The 16,043-nt window shown below is 54.3% G+C and overlaps 4 protein-coding genes across 4 annotated transcripts, besides 9 other annotated features; 2 read left to right on the forward strand and 2 right to left on the reverse strand.

Annotated features, from left to right (window-relative positions):
- Nucleotides 1-519: 519 nt before the first annotated feature.
- Nucleotides 520-939, forward strand: EKO05_0007206 (uncharacterized protein; the record flags this gene model as incomplete). Its single annotated transcript, XM_038947603.1, has 1 exon — nucleotides 520-939. One exon carries the CDS (start codon nucleotides 520-522, stop codon nucleotides 937-939), a length of 420 nt encoding a protein of 139 aa, XP_038792332.1.
- Nucleotides 810-844: a tandem repeat.
- A 1,582-nt stretch (nucleotides 940-2,521) lies between the features above and the next one.
- On the forward strand, nucleotides 2,522-3,283 carry EKO05_0007207 (uncharacterized protein; the record flags this gene model as incomplete). Its single annotated transcript, XM_038947602.1, has 1 exon — nucleotides 2,522-3,283. The coding sequence occupies one exon, from the start codon at nucleotides 2,522-2,524 to the stop codon at nucleotides 3,281-3,283; it is 762 nt and encodes a 253-aa protein (XP_038792331.1).
- A 759-nt stretch (nucleotides 3,284-4,042) lies between these two features.
- Nucleotides 4,043-4,081: a tandem repeat.
- A 705-nt stretch (nucleotides 4,082-4,786) lies between these two features.
- EKO05_0007208 (Non-specific serine/threonine protein kinase) lies at nucleotides 4,787-6,693 on the reverse strand (the record flags this gene model as incomplete). Its single annotated transcript, XM_038944563.1, has 3 exons — nucleotides 4,787-6,401; nucleotides 6,455-6,531; nucleotides 6,676-6,693. The coding sequence occupies 3 exons, from the start codon at nucleotides 6,691-6,693 to the stop codon at nucleotides 4,787-4,789; spliced, it is 1,710 nt and encodes a 569-aa protein (XP_038792330.1).
- A 1,668-nt stretch (nucleotides 6,694-8,361) lies between these two features.
- Nucleotides 8,362-8,394: a tandem repeat.
- A 1,284-nt stretch (nucleotides 8,395-9,678) lies between these two features.
- EKO05_0007209 (uncharacterized protein) lies at nucleotides 9,679-12,148 on the reverse strand (the record flags this gene model as incomplete). Its single annotated transcript, XM_038944553.1, has 3 exons — nucleotides 9,679-9,786; nucleotides 9,836-11,119; nucleotides 11,495-12,148. 3 exons carry the CDS (start codon nucleotides 12,146-12,148, stop codon nucleotides 9,679-9,681), a joined length of 2,046 nt encoding a protein of 681 aa, XP_038792329.1.
- Nucleotides 11,877-11,901: a tandem repeat.
- Nucleotides 11,911-11,963: a tandem repeat.
- Nucleotides 12,149-12,406: 258 nt separating the features above from the next.
- Nucleotides 12,407-12,457: a tandem repeat.
- Nucleotides 12,458-12,864: 407 nt separating this feature from the next.
- Nucleotides 12,865-12,892: a tandem repeat.
- A 36-nt stretch (nucleotides 12,893-12,928) lies between these two features.
- Nucleotides 12,929-13,011: a tandem repeat.
- A 1,717-nt stretch (nucleotides 13,012-14,728) lies between these two features.
- Nucleotides 14,729-14,760: a tandem repeat.
- The last annotated feature ends 1,283 nt before the right edge of the window (nucleotides 14,761-16,043 follow it).

Raw genomic sequence — 16,043 nt, forward strand, 5'->3', positions numbered from 1 at the left:
CGAAAACTGGTGGAAGTGTACCTCGACTTGTAACCTTTCGCACTCCAATCTAAAGTTTTTCCTGAACAGTTTCCGACTGCTAATTGCGCCGCTAGACATCATCTGCATGAGAGTCACGCAAATCGTTAGCGACTCAAAACCCTCGTTTAGGCTTTGTGCACTATGTCTAAGCGAGTGCGGATGTATGAATGGTGGCAGTGACCCTGGGATGTACATTATCCTTGGGTATGAGGTCAGCATGCATGTCATGAGTGTTATGGTAGCTGAATTTCTCCCCATTAAAGACTTGCACTTTGCACAGTCTGACCTGACCAGATACAATTTCCACCGCCTGTAAGATTTGCACAATTCAGTTGTTCTCGCCAATTCAAAGTTGAGAAACTCCGTTGCTGAGCAATTCCCAAACTTTTGCCATGGCGACGGGAGTATTAAAGCCTTCGTTTCACCAGACATTGCAGCCATCATCCATCAGCGCAACATCCTGTTCTGAATCTCTTACAGTTACCTCCTGAATTGACAATGTCTTCTCAAGCTTCCCCTACCAAGACCTATCATAAGGCACCTTACCCTTCCATCGACAACGTGGCAACCACGCTCCTCAAGAACGCGACCGCATACCCTGTAATCGTCGAAGTCACCTCCGCCGCCGCGCATCTCACCATCGCGCCTGACTTCGCCGCATACAACATCTCCAAGATGGCCACCGCGCGTTTCTACACCTCTCTGGCGCTTGACCATCCTGAGCTTGCTGTGTATTTCATTCAACCTGGTACCGTGGAAACTGAGATGAACAAGAACGCAGGATATAAGAAGGAAGGAGAGGAAGGAAGGAGAGGAAGGAAGGCGGGGGCGCGGCAGACTTGTTGGGCCGATTTGACGATGCAGGCTTGCCGGCAGGCTTCAATGTCTTGCTTGTGGGTCCTGAAGGCAGGTTCTTAAAGGAAAAGTACTTGTGGGCTAACTGGGACGTGGATGAGCTCCAAGCGCCAAAGGAGCAAACTAAGGGGTCAAACTTTCTGGAGCTGGGGCTCATTGGGTGGCCGTTCAGCTAGTGAGGTTGGTTAAGTGAACTCGTTTTTGGTTTGCCGTAATGTTACGTGAAAAAGTGGCAGGTAACATCTCGGGGTTTTGGTACGCGAGACAATGGTAGAGCCAGTCGAATTGCTTCCGAATTCGGAAAATCGTTTGGTTATGTGTTTATTCGAGTCAAAGGTGCTGCGTCTGCTTTTGCTGCATGACGACTTCGTCGAGGCTGTGCTGCTTGTGCATTCGGACGCCATTGTAGTTGAAGTTCGTGTGGTGATTGCGAGGTGTAGTGGTTGGGGGGTTCGGAGCATGTAGGAGTGGTGGTAAATGGCTCAGTCTCAGTAGCCAGTATATGTGGAGTTCTTTGGGCGAATACCAATTGCAATAGCTTGTGCGATCGGTTTGCAGTAGGTCTTCTTCGTAACCTTTCTTCCATCAATAGGCTCATGGGTATGGACCAAGCGTGGTAAGAAGTGTAATTCTTGTTATCCTATTCGGGTCAGCGCTAATGCTCTTCTCATGGGTACGTACCAAAAGTCCTCGACGCAGAGGCTGTGTTACGCGTCAACTGAAAAGAGGCCAAGGTGCCAGATATACACGCTGCCGCCATTTCTTGACAAATAGAGCTCATGTGTGCAGTAACTCGCTCCGGCTCTGTTGTCATTACGTCGGGAATCCTTCTGCAATCGCAATCGTGTCTTTTACGACTTCATGCGTCGCACCTGCCGGACTGCGAGGCTCTTCCATCCTTTTCGTCTCGTGCACCAAGACAGAGCAACGGCATTTGAGCAAGGAATTCGTCTTCCGCGGTGTTCCACCGTCTTCTGTGAAGTTTTCGAGTACCGCACTTGAGATGGTGATAGACTGGTACTCACACCTCCCAATCAGTTGTTTGTTTGGCAACGATCCTCCTTTTAAAAATGCCCGAACCCAATAGTAACTGTTTACGCTTTTCTGAGCGCCATTGCGATGCTCAGCTAGTGCCATCCGTAAACCTGAAGGAGGTTCCTTCCAGCTAATTCGATGTAAACAATTGAGTATGAACCTTGAGAGTCGGTGTGTGATAACAACATACTCAACCAGGGGCACGTACAGAAGCCCCTCCCCGGAGGAGGCTTGTTCGAGCCCGCAATCTACCATCGGTACGATCGTTCCAGATATAAGAGCAAACGGGAGTTCTGCCCAGTCCCTCTTTGATGGCGTGGTGATTTTATCTCTCCAGCGTACCGCATTTGTCTGGCGTGATCCGCCATTTTATGCAGTACCGTACCAGGAAAGTCTTCTTTACCATAGCAATCTCTCTCTGGAAGACTTCTTGGATCAGTTCCAGAGAGAAATGGCTCCTCTTATATACCGTCCGCAGTCTGCGTTTCCTTCTCTTTCTCCATCCTCTCTGACCAGCTATCATTAACGATCATCACCATCGTTCGACGTAGCACCACTGAAGCCATCACTCATTCTCGTCTTTCAAGCCGCACTTGACATCCCAAGCAAGATGGCTTCCTCATACACTCCTTCCTTTGGCAAAATGGGCAAGTTCAGCGCACCCGCCGCTTCCAGCGTCAAGATGGGAAACTTCAGCTCTACTCCCTCGACGGTTGCCAGAAATCGAGTTCTGGAGAGCTGCTGGCGCAAGCCTGAAAGTTCACCATTACCACCCACAGCAACACCCCTGTGCCCAACCTCAATCTCATCATCACCACACAGCAATCCCTTCCTGATCACTCGCCCAAAACCTGCTGAGAACTGCCCCTGGGACGCGTTTGGTGCAGCACGCTTGAGTGGCCTTCAGGCACCTAAGCGCGCAGGCGCTACGCAACCCCTCGAGTGCGTTGTCGGCCGAGTGGTTCTTCTGCCTGGCCAGCAGTTGATCCCGACGACATCCGTCGTCCACAGACAAGCACAGGGCAAGCCCTGGGAACACCCCCAAGTCATCACTAAGACCTGGGTAGACGGGAACGGCGTCAGACTCGTCAAGCTCCGGACCTGTACGAGCTTCGGTGGGGAGGGCATTACCCGAAAGAAGGAGCACCAGCGCCACTACTTCGTGGAGGCCGAGGAGAGCCAGCTGACGCGCGAGTCTGATACTTTCACCAAGCAGACCTACGTCAACTGCTCACCGGGGGCTGAGTTCACGGCCGAGTTCGAGCATCTCGCGTTGTGGCCAGGCTCAGCCAAGAACGCCATCCAGTTCAGCCCTGCTGCGGTAGTAGGCTTCAACAAGTGCGAAGACGAACGCAGAGACAGCTGCAACTGATCAGCTCTGTCCCCTTCTGGTGCCCTTTGGTCGTCGACTACCTCTTTTCGACGCCCTCCTCTTCTCTCTCCAACGGTTATCCGTCACTCTCAAACGGATCGCAGCACAGTAGCGAAACTGTTGCACTCTTCCTCTTATACCCTTCCGGTTCGGCGCCTGGCAAGCCCTTACCACACTCTCAACGGTTATCCTTCGTCCTAAAACGGATCGCAGCGCAGTAGCGAAACTGTCGCACAAAGATTTTTCTTCACTGCACGGGCTGAAAGTGCTTTGGCCAGCGAAGTAAATTCAGTCGTCCTGAAGGGGATTTCCTGGTTTTTCTTCGTGTTGTAGTTTGTGCGTGCGCGCCCAACGCGGTAGCGACTCGGAGTATGGTGTTTTCGTATGAGCCAGTTATCATATTTCCCCCTAAGGTATTCACGATTCAGTCAAGGGTTATTCCGAGACAAATTTCATCCTCCATGCTAGGGGTAACCTGGGCACAACATTGGTCTTTCATGAATGCGTGATGGTGACTTACTGTGATGGAGGAAACAGTGATCATTTCTCCTCGCTGGGGCCGCACCAGTCCAGCCCGAGTCAAGGCACGCAGGACATGTTTTTGTCAAGACGCCACCTTGAGTAAGCAATAACTCAGGTCGAGGTTTTCCAACGTGGATTCGGTCACGCACACCTCGGTACTGCGGCATTTGTGGCAGCATAACTGTGACTCCTAACTGTAGCAACTGCAGCACTGCGGCAGCACAGCTTCCTACTGTAGTGATTGCGGTGATTGCGGTGATTGCGGTGATTGCGGTGGCCGCGGTGGCCGCGGTGACTGCGACAGAAACCCGCGCACGCACATTCGGAAAAGAACTAGCCCACCACTTTCCCTATCCACATATCAGTATACATTCATCATGCCTTGCACAAGAAGTACTTTGGCTCGGTTGCCAACACCTCAAGAACCTGCATCGCCTTGAAAACCCATATCACTCACTGAGACCTCGACTCCTGTATATCAAACGCCAACGAATCTGCTCGAATCCAGGACCTAGGGAAATCGAAAAGTAAAACGGATATGGAGTTCATTGCTGCAAAATCTGCACCACCCTAGGAAGAGACAGTCGTTGTGTTTGCCATTGCGGGAATGTCTATTGGTTGATGGATTGCAGAACCTGTCTTCTTGAGCGAGAATGTACTCGCACCGAAGCTCGGCCTACTGCGGCTCTGATACTTCTCTACTTTCTCCAATGCAAAGGTAGCTGTTTCGATGGAAAGTAATCAGATGTAGATTGGAGATCATATACGATGTAGATGAGGGAGGAAGCATCATGGGATACGCATGGGACACAGGGTTTGAGATGATTACGTCATCCATTGGCGCTGTCTACACGGCTTGTATCGCATATTTGATCAACGTTCATAGGCCATGCTAGAATACGAGTGACGAGAATGGAATCAGAGTGCATGTTCTTGAATTCGTTCAAATCATTACTATTGTGTGTCTATCTGGACCTGCTCTTAGCCGGGCCTCAATACGACTTCGCCAACCAGTATTACAACGTTCTTGAAGAACCTCCTCCACTCCAGAGGATCGCCGCTAGCTTTCACAAAGCGCACTTCACTGTACGCCAAATCGTCGTAGACTGCCTTCTCGATCACGATGTGTCCGTTCAAACCTTGCCGCCGTCCATCGGCCATCTTGACCCGTATACTCGTGCTCTCGTCTATTTCGCACTGCGCAATCTGCCTCTCAGTAAAGGCTGGTGGGGGAACGCCAAGTCGATGCAGGGCTTCCAACAGAAGCGGGATAAGGAAAGTCAACGAGTGCGGTGAGATGAAGCGCGCAAGCGAGTACGAAGGCATTATATCTGCGAAGCGGCGCGCTATCTGCGTGAGCGTAAGGGGTACTTGTGGTGTTGCGGTGAACTGCGCCATGCCTGGATCTTGAGACAGCATGTCCTGTGTTGACGGGGGAAGCTGAGACATGAATGGAGTTGAAGTGACTGTCTGTGACTGATAGACTGGTCGCAAGTGGTCGCCCGTTGGTTGTGAGGCCGAAATTCCATCATGCGAGGCTAGACGAGGGGGCCGTTCCCAGTCGAACACCGTCTCTGCCGCTGGCGTCTCAGGCTGTGTAGAGGATAGCATATGAGTGGCGTTCGCTGGGTTTGCGCTTGAACGTCGCGGAGATGTGTCAACGTCCATGGCATCTGCGTCCTGTGAGAAGCCTCTTTGCGATTGCGTTGGTCCACGGGCGAAGTCGATGCGCAGGTGAGACAACATTTGTGTAGCCATACCGACAGGATTGGCGTTGCAACCGCTTGGTGATAGATACGAGTTTGGTCTTGTGAACCATGGGTGCCGTCGAACTTCATCGAGTGTAAATCGCGAACCTGGGTCAAGCTTCAACATCCCACGAAGCAGCGAGATGATTTCAGAAGGGACCAACTGCCAGAGTTCATCCGTAGTGTGCCCATCCGTCTCCACGTACTCCTTGAATTCCTCGCTGCGCATGGTAGGTTCATCCCAGGGCGTGTTCCCAACCAGTAGGACAAACAGTACAACACCACAGCTCCAGATGTCGCAAACATTTGCGTGATATCCAACATCGAGCACATCGGCCCTCTTGCTTCTTCTCCCACTTACAATCTCCGGTGCAATGTATGGCGGTGAACCACACACCGTGTTGCACAACCGCGCTTTGCCGTCCTTCTTGAAGAGCGCGGCGAGCCCGAAGTCACTTAACTTCAGGTCCCCTTCTGCACTCAGCAGCACGTTCTCAGGCTTGATGTCGCGATGTGCAATGCCCATAGAGTGCATGTACCCAACAGCGCTGATCAACTGCGAAAAGTAGAAGTGGGCAATGTCTTCCCCTACACCCTCGTCTGCCTCGATCTTGTCGAAAAGGTCGCCGCCGTCTGCGAGCTCCATTGCTATCCATGTCCACAGCGCATCCTCGCCAGAGCCGAGGAGGTGTACGATGTTCTGGTGTTTGCCGAGGTGTTGATGGAGGACTATTTCCATCTTGATCTGCTTCGGCGAGAGGCGGCCCTGCTTGAATGCATGTTCTTTGTTGATGAACTTGATCGCGATGACAGGTTTGGGCCTATCGTGGGGCACGGCTTTGCGTATCCTGGAAGCTATCCATCAATCTGTGCGCAAGAAGCAAACGAGGGTGCTACTTACGATGCGTATGCGCCCTGCCCTATCGTTTTGCTGACGAGTCGAAAGGGCAGATTCGAAGGTAATGGAGCGACTTGACTCTGCGGAAGTCGTTAGCACGCGGTGCATGACATCATCGCAGTTGCTCGGAAGATGGGGGCGCGTTCGCTTCGAAATTGCAGTGAACGTGTTTCGAATCAATGCACCCACATTGTGGGCCTAGTAGGTCAGCAGGAGAGACTTACCCCAGGCGGTGCGCCCATTGTGGTGGAATATCTTCAACAGTGCTCTGAGCTTGTCGCTGCTATACAAGGCGTAGATGAAGAAACAATCAGAAAAGAGCGTAATGGCAGGTGACGACGATCTTGCTTTCGCGGCTGCCTGGTTGTCGAGTCGAACGCGTCGCCTAAACAATGGCAAAAGCTAGCTGACTCGAAGACAAGGAAGGCGCGATAACGCGCGCCTTCCTTATCGCGTAGTCACGTGGACGGATCTGCTTCCATCTGACGTCTTCCGAGCGGAAACCTTGATGCAGTAGTTTCCCTTCGTTTCACCTTCTCACGTCTACTGCGAGATCACCAGTAGTCTGCTATCCATTTAAACCTTCCCAGAAATCGGACAATCTGCTGTAACAGATGTTCTTACTTGACTGGGGAGACCATCGTTCTCAACACTCATCCAAACATTTAGGTAATCTGTGGTCGTGCGTTATGCGCGTTCCATGTTTAACCCCTCCCGGACAGTGCTCCGTCGTGCGAATCACAAGCTTGCGGGTAGCAGCATAGTCGATGCTTGAATCACCTTTCGTCTCAGTCCAGTTGAAGCGAGTGTGTTGACCCCAGGAGACAGTGTACTGGGAGGTGACATTTGTACTGTGACAGCGAGGTACCGGCCTGTCAAATCCACCGGAGCTGAGTCCTGAGCTATGATGGTTTACTCCGAGTGGCTTCGAATTAACACTGGACCGACCATCCACAACACTTTGCGATCACAATCAACGACCATACACGTGGGTTTTTCTGCCAACAAGCATTTCCATGCTGCCCGTAAACTCAAATTTCCGTTTCCGTTAGGCCGCCTCGGAGTTAAGAAAAACCAGCACATGTGCATGTGCTGCCACGGGTTGCGGGCGGCGGCCAGCCCTGCCGCTCCATCTGCGAACTCTATTGTATGTCCTGCAGAGCCGTGGTGGGTCCTCGTCAAAGACGCTCAGCCAGCGTATTTGGCAGCTCACACTTGTAGGTTTCTAGGCTGTCTCAAAAGGGAATCTCTGGCTATCTTAATCGAGAAAGATCGCTTTCACAAAGCTGCATCATGGGGGTTAGAAAGGTAGCCCGGTGCTCAGGCACCTGAAGCTCCGCGGCCGCTTGTAGGGACTCGGCCTGGATGCGTCTAGTACAAGTCCCCATGCAGGGTGAGGTAAAGCGTACTGAACGAATTGACCGGACACCATTATCAGATGCAATAATGAACCCTCGTCAGATCTGAAGTCTGAAGAGATTGAAAGTGATTCCTGTACAACGAACGTTGGGGTATCACGTCGCTCAAAGGCGCAACGCACGAATCTCACGAACAATTCGGCTGCCCTAGTCTTCCCCGCGTTCTCACGTTGCTCCCGCAATCCTTCCGCGGACCGTTGAATCCTTCTCGCATCACCAAACCACTGAACCTTCAACGTCTCCACCATCGTTAACTCAAACCCCCGACAAATTGCCAAGTCGCGCTCCCGTATCTTTGTACAGCCGATCCGAAAATAAAAAAAACTTTGACATTCACACTTCGGAATCATAACACCGAACGCGCTACGACACAGTTTGGGCCGTTCACCGCCGATATCCGTCCCAATCGCGACCAGCGGGAAGAACTCGTCCAAACACAGGCTGCTGAACGTCACGCCACGGCTAGCAGGCCACCACAGCAACGCATCAAAGTTTTTATTTTTTATTTTTTATTTTTTATTTTTTTTTGACAGCAGATGCTGGGAGGCCAGGAGAAGGTCTCTGCCCGAGCTAGCCAGCAGCATAACATGGAAGGTTCAAGGGACTGTTCAAGCACAGGAGGCGGACGAATGTCACTAGACCAGAGTATATGTCGGAGATGAACAATCTGCAAATATAGCGTTGACCTTGCTGCGCTTGCAGAATACCACCGATGACAGCTTCATCCTGGGCTTGCAGTCGGCCCGGCAGCGTATTCCAAAGGCTTGTTCATGGGATGTGCACGTCCGCCACGTTCCGAGCAAGCTGCGTCGGTCCTGCGGCGGACAGTTCCATGAGCGCATAGGCAGCCCTCTCTTGAGCGCAGGGCAAGCACAGAGTTTCGGTGTTAAGGCGCATTAGGTTGCAGTCGCGGAGTTGCGTGTGGATCGTAGCGCGAGCTTGCGCATCGGCGTGCTCGCCGTTTCGGATGTAGATCGCGGAGAGGCGTCCGTGGCTGCGGACGCTACCGACCCAACTTCAGAAATTTCCAAGGGATGCATCAAAGGTTGGATATAGAAGGGGGCACCGATGGTAGGCGCGTAGACGCCAGGAATTGTCTGTGAATGTCTGGACTGCTGTGAGTGCGACTGTAGGGGGAACGATTCGAGTCAGGAATGGCAGATGGACAAAGGGTGTGTTGTCAGAGGTCTTTCTATTGAGCACTGAGGTACACAGACGACCAAGGAGCCATGTGTCCTATATTAGGAGGTACTACAGTCGAGTGTACCAAATGCTGTCCTTCCGCCAAGGCGGAGAAAGTAGATTCTTTGCCATTGTCCAGGACACGTCTTCTTGCACGTGCACTGTATCAAAGCCAGAACGCGAGCGTGCTGAACATATGCATCTGAAATCCATCCCTGCCGTCTTTATGTCACATGTGGGCTCGAAAGTCATCCAACAAGGACTGGGAAGAAATCCAACAGGTGCCTTGCTTTTACGGACAACCTTGCAAGGACAATCAGATCCCAGAATATCGAAAATCCGCAAAGGTGGCAGATGTTGCCAAGAAGGGTCGTGCGAGCGTGGAAACCGGATGGTCAGGATGGCATGTCAGGAAAACCTGCCGCAAACCCGGTAGCCGAGGAGAATTAGAAGAAACGATCCAGTCGCCCGGCAAATGCTGATGTTTTTGTCCAATCCGAAAACGCCAGAAGTCTATGAGAATGCATGGAGGAAAAGGGGAATAATGCAACGGTCCAAGGAGCACGTCCACGATGGTGGAGCAAGTCGTCAAGTAGTGGAAGAAGGCTGGTAGAACATTGCGAGCTATCATCGAGCACCGACAGGGAGCGCGGCGTAGGAGGAGGCGGCTGCGGCATCGAGACCACGCAGCTGAGGGGCGTACTTGGGGTGCTTGACAAACTTCGGTACTGAGTCCTGTACTCGATTAGCAACGAGAAGAGAATCGCTGCATGTTCCGACTTACACTAGACATAAGCTTGAAGATAGAATTCTGGGCCTTGTCGAACAATGTTGCAACCTCGTTGAGGCTTTGCAACATAGCAGCATCATCGCCAACAGCACGTGTCATTCGGGTAGCTAGTTGAGTGCGAAGACCGTGGTCGATATTCAGCTCGTTCGGTGACCCGGGCGCCAAGAACGCATTGTACAAACCGTAGGCGGCGGCGAGCGTCTCACGGATGGTCTCCACCTTGCTGTCGCCCTTGTCGCCGATGGCAGCACGATATTGCCTGTTGAACTCCTGGACCTCCAGATAGAAAGACAGGTTCTCCTCACACATGGTCTCCTTGAGGAACTCACGGTACAGCAGACGCCATGAAGGGTTGCGAATGATGACGTTTGTGCGATTGCTGTTCGAATCACGGGCCATACCGTCACGAGTCTTTGCGGCAATGACCTCTCCACTCGATGGGACTTCCTCCAGGCTCCATCCTGCAACGCGCTCACCGTGTGGTGTGACGTAGTAGTGAACCTGCTTGACGGGCTGGAAGGTGTGCTCCGGGACGCGGGGATCGACGGGAGCAATCAGCTTGAGTTGCAAGAAGAGGGACCCTATCTCTATCGACTCTCGTGGATCAACCATTGTGGTGCAGTCCATCAACCATTGTGCAGCATTGCGGCCGTTGAAGGTGTACTCGTACTGACGGCTAGTGGTAGGTCGGTGCTTGACGAGCTTGACGCCAACATCGCACTTTGAGAACTCGTGTATCGAGTCCGAGTCGGATTGTATCTCGTTTGCGGTAGTACCCACGAAACGGCGGAAGAGGATCTCGACAGTTTGCTCGTCGTGGTGCAGCTTGTCGTTTTCTGTGTTGCGCTCAAGGATGACTAGGATATGGGGGTTGCGGTTGGACTCAATGACGGCCTTGACATGGGCAGATTGGATGCCATTGCGCGTGCAGAATCGTTCCAAGATGTGAATGCCTTTGGGGGTCAACTGCCAGACAGAGCTCTTGTTTGTGAAGTCAGTCTTGCCCTCGACCGACTCGACGAACTTGGCCTCAAGGAACTTTTGGCAGACAGAGCGAGCCATCTCTTTCGCCATTGAGAAGGTGGTAGTTGTGGTGGTGGTCACAACACGCGATGAGTCCTTGGGGTCAGGCATGCGGTTGGACTGAGAGAACTTGAGGGAGCCAAGGTTGGTGATGGCCTCGTCTGATGTGAATGTGTAATCGATCATTCTGAAGCGAACCCGGTGAGGGGTAAGTGGTAATGACACCATGAGAGTCGCGAAGAGGTCCTTGAAATCCTGTGACAACTGTCAGTTGTAGTTCACAAGCATGGCGGAATGAGTGTGCAGGGTGATATGCAGTTTGCTGTAGTTTGCAGTAGCTTGCTGGTTCCACGTGGTGGGCCCAGCTAGCCAGGACAAAAAGTTTTGAAGTGAGGAAAAAGAAAGGGAAAAAGGAAAAAAAAAGAAAATCAAAAAAAGATCGTGGTTGCGTTGCCAAACATTCCTCTGCACGGCAGCAGCCACGGCAGGAGCCGTGTTTGCACGGACAGAGAAGTAGCTGTTGCGAGCTCCTGTCTGCAGCTTGGGGAAGTGGGAGTGAATTGTCAAGTCTGTCCGCTGACGTGCAGTGGACGGTGCTCAGAGGTGTAGGGGGAGAGTGGAAGTACTCACCCTCGTGTACGGCCGCTCATCATCGGTCATACGTAGCAGTCTCGAGCTGGTTTGATGCATCTTGCCGGGCTGGGCTGCTTGCTGCAGACTGGTAGGCGTATGAGTGTTTCCTTGCTCTTCTCCTTCAAAGCTGCCGGAGCGGAGGCTGGCGTAGGCGGACGGCTCGCGTGCGGTCGAGGGATCGCGCGGGGGAGGCTCGGCGCGGTCACGCGCAAACGAGGGCCGGGAGGATCGTGGAGCGCCGGTGGAGAGGAAGGGCGAGTCGGCGTGGGAAGGCGCGGCGGCGGTAGAGATGCTGCTGCCTCTGAAGTGGGCGGAGGCGGCGCGGGTGAGCTCGCGACTGCCTTTTCGCAGCAGAGGAAAGCGGGTGAAGGTGAGGCGCCTGCTGGTGCTGGTGCTGGTGCTGCGAGCAAAAGGAGCGGGCAGAGCAGGCAGAGCAGGCAGAGCGGGCAGAGCGGGCAGTGCGGGCGGGGCGTGCGGGTTGGTGGTTGCGGAGGCCTCCGAAACGGCAGCGAGTGCTTCAAGGTCGAGGCGCAGCTGGGGCTCGTCAAGATCAGGGCCGATGTGTGTCGAGTCGGCGGGGTGGGAGGAGTGGGAGGGAGAGAGCGAGGCGGCGGAGAGGGTCAGAGGCAGAAATGGAGTCGTCAAGGGCATTGCCGTTAGAGGCAGGATGGTCGCGGAGAGTCGTCGCAGGACTGACGAAAGGGCGAGAGTGGGTACTCTAGCAAGGATTGGCTGTCTGCTCGCGCAGTCGCTCAGTCGCTCGAGGGGCCCGTGACCGTCGTGTCTGTCTCTGCCACACCGCCCTCCCAAGACAGCTTAGAAGAAGCCGGGCGAGGGCTAAAGCGCGCGCACTTCTGACAAAGGTACGACCGCAGCAAGCGCCCTAGTGCCAGCGCGAGACACATGGCGGCGCGCACGCCCACGCATGCACACGCCCGCCCACGCCCGCACACGCCCGCATGGAAATAAAAACCTTGGCCCACGCCGGCGCCCACGAGGCATCCCTGGCCGGCCAGCCTGCCGCCCCCTGTCTGCACGTGAGACGTGCGCCGAGCCCACAGCCTACAGGGCACGCACGACTCGCGACGGAGGGAGGCCACCGGGCAGGGACGTGGCCTGCCTACCTAGTACCTACACAGTACAACTGTACAAGCACAGTGGCCTAATAGTAATAGTACATGCACAGCGGCCCAGCTACACAGTGGCCCATGATCCATCTACACGGTGGCCTACACTGTGGCCTACTATGGCACATGGCCAACCATGGCACATGGCTGGGTGCGTGCTTGTTCGCTGATGCACCCAGCATGACTGAGAACGCGGTGACGCTGCAAGTCTCGCTGACTGACCCCCTCTGCACCAAACCTACGAGGCATGACGACGACGACGACGCCGGCTGCCCCTCCAAGACATTCCATGGTGCCAAGCATTGCACCGCATCGCAGCACCGCAGCACCAGCAACACCAGCAACACCAGAACCACCAGAACCACCAGCACCACCAGCACCACCAGCGTCGTGTGTCGTGCCCACTGCGCAGCCCTGTTGCGTGCTACGGCAGGCGCCACCACCTCCCAGCTGCAGAGACAAAGACGCTGCAGGAGGACAACGGTGAGGGGTTCGCGCCAGTTCCTTTGTGCCGGCCGCATTCATCTGCACGCAATACCGGTACCGTCAGTGGAGCGCAAGCTGGTACGGTGCTCCTGATATCGCGACTCATCTCCTCGCCCAGCGTGCAGACACTTTGTCCTCCCTGCAACCACCATCCAGAGCGGTCGTCTGTGTTACAGCCTCATCTCGCACGACGCACACCAACCTCTTACCAGAGCACGCACCAGTGACAACCACGACACGACGGCTGCAGCGCCGTTGGCTCACACCTTGGTCCGAACCCGTTTTGGCGCGACCCCATTCCAAGCATGCAATCGGCTGTCAGCACGTCGTACAAGCAAGCCACCTGCCAATCGCTACGCTCCCACCCTGTGACACGCTTTCACCACCCTGAGAGGCGCGGAGGATTGTGCTGATTCCGTGGAAACGTGGACGGCACGTTGCACCCTTGCATCTGACAACAAAAAAGCCCGCTGCTCATCGGTAGTCAGCACGAAGCTACGCATTCTTTCTTGCAGTACGAGATTCCACATGGTTGACGCAAGTGCGTGATCGTTGTCACCAACGCTTGCGGCATCACACCACACCAAACGTCCTGCCGTCATTGTGCTCAATCGTGACCCTGGGAAGACTTGCATTCCAAAGCCCTGTACTTGATGCTCGTCAACGTGTGTACAGGAGACATGAGAATAGCGCTGTACACAGCACATGTGAAGTATTCTGCAGACCCACTCCCAACGCTGCAGAACACGAGGCCTTCTCTGTGGGGGGGCTGCTGCTTTCTTCTCGCTGAGACGGATGCCCGCACTTGCACGGTGCAACCCAACTACAACACGATTACGCTGTTGGGCACTGCATGCGAGACACATCGACCAACAGGTTCTTGGCCGGTGGCCCGCAACGCCAGATCCGCTACGCTGGACCCTTCACGGCTTCGCTTGCCCATCATGCCCGTTTCCAGCACCCTCCGCGGAGCCCGGAATACTCACGAATCAGCACTATCGGGGGTGCGTTGACAGGCGCCAAGGGCGATTACAATTGCTGTAACGATCAGCGTCCAGTAAACCCATTGCTTCGTACCAGAGGGCAAACGTCCATGTACACCCTGAAGGCGGTGGTCGACAAGTCTCACTAGACCAACCTCCGCTGCCGTACAGCATGGCGACTGTTTGAAGTCTCCGAGCACCCGACGACACGTGCGATGGCTTGGGAAAAAGCAGCCACACACTTGTGTTTCAGCATACGGCAGCAATTCCGCCATTCTGCCGGTCGGATCCAACTCCGGGCTGATTTTGCATCTCTCCATGGCAGAGACGGAAGATGAGGTGCCACTTCTTTCGCCACTATCTGAGGGGCGACGGGAAACGCCATGCATCATCACTCCTTCCCGTCGTCGAATGCCCTTCTGGAAATTCGTCACCATCCGCAGGCAAGCAGCAGGCAAAGAGCATCATCGACACTCGCCAAGACAGTGCGGAATTAGTGGTGTTTGTCAAACGCTGGCAATGATGCCTAAATATCGATTTGCCTGCACCGTGCTCCCCTTGCTCATTTGCCAGTTCAAGCCTTCCAGAACGCCGGAACCTTTGAGCAGCGCCATAGCATCCTCGGCGCAACTACCTTTTTCTTTTTTCTTCTCTTTTTTTCTTTTTTAGCTGCCGATGCCCAATGCCGCTCGGTAGACGATGAAACACGAGATGCTCCGTCACTTGTCAGTCACCCTTGCGTCCTCTGGGCAAGCCGAAGGAACCTCGTCAGTCGTCTCTCTGTCACAGCCCTATCAAAGTCATATGGACGAGGATCACCCGTCTGTTTCGGCAGAAAAACCACAGCCTGACAGCCCGAGTCATGGGTCAAGCCCCGAGCACGCCAGGGGGGTGCCTACACGTGGCAATCGATTCCTTCTATCTAGCGGGCCGCTTTGCCCTGGCGTGAACGATGGTGCTCCAGTCGTGCAACCCACGATGCCGCCCTCGCGTGTCCTCGACGCAGACCTGCATCGCCTGTGACTGGACGCACCCCAAGCACTACTGCAGGCGTCGCGTGGCTGACAGCGCTGCTTGTATTTACCCGAGCATATTGATCAGATCCAATATGACGCTCACCAACGTGGCTTCGAAACTTACAAACGCCTCTTCATTTGCAGCTCGTTTCAACATGGGCTTTGCGCATCATGCCGACATTGTGCGCGTCCCTCAGATGTGCGAATCCCTTCGTTCCCCTCCACCAATATTGCCGCCTGTTATGACTGTCTTCAAACCCCGTGCTGGGTGGGGCTTTACCGAGGAACGTCCTCGAGTCAGGAATGTCGGTGAGACTTTTGTTGTTCACCATGGATGACGAGAGATAGGGTACTTATCAGCACCCTTGGCCGGTCACGAGCTGGCAAAATCCTTCTCGGTAGAAGCCATCCGCGTCTGCGAGGACCCTTTCACGTCGTGCAATGTCCCAAACCCGGTGTTGAGGCGTGCAGCCGGACAATGCGCACTTCTGGCTAGTGCTGCAAGAGGCGGTTATCGTCAACCACCGCTGTCGCGGCGAACATCGGCACTGCGTTCTCGAACGTGCCGACTCACAGAGGCTGAGGGATCGGAACATCGCGCATGAGATGTCGCAGCCACGTTGTGGGCGGCAGCTGAGCCTAGGCTTCAACGATGAGTAGCGCCATCTTCTTTCATGCTTTGCAAGAGCAAGGGAATGTTTGTCGACTGACTCGGACCCATGATTCCGAAGCTCATGCGAGCGACGTCTGGTTCTCGTCCCATCGTCGTGTACACAAGCCTCATGCACCCCGTCGCGAGGTGCCACATGGGGCTGCGCGTGTTTACGACATCGTGTGACAAGAGATGGGCATCTAGATGTAGGCATGCATACTCTTATGCTGTGAACAGTGGTGAGCGAGCTTCGCATACCGAGAGCACGGAGGACTTCGGTCT

Source organism: Ascochyta rabiei, chromosome 12 (genome assembly GCF_004011695.2).
Source record: "Ascochyta rabiei chromosome 12, complete sequence".
Lineage (NCBI taxonomy): Eukaryota > Fungi > Ascomycota > Dothideomycetes > Pleosporales > Didymellaceae > Ascochyta > Ascochyta rabiei.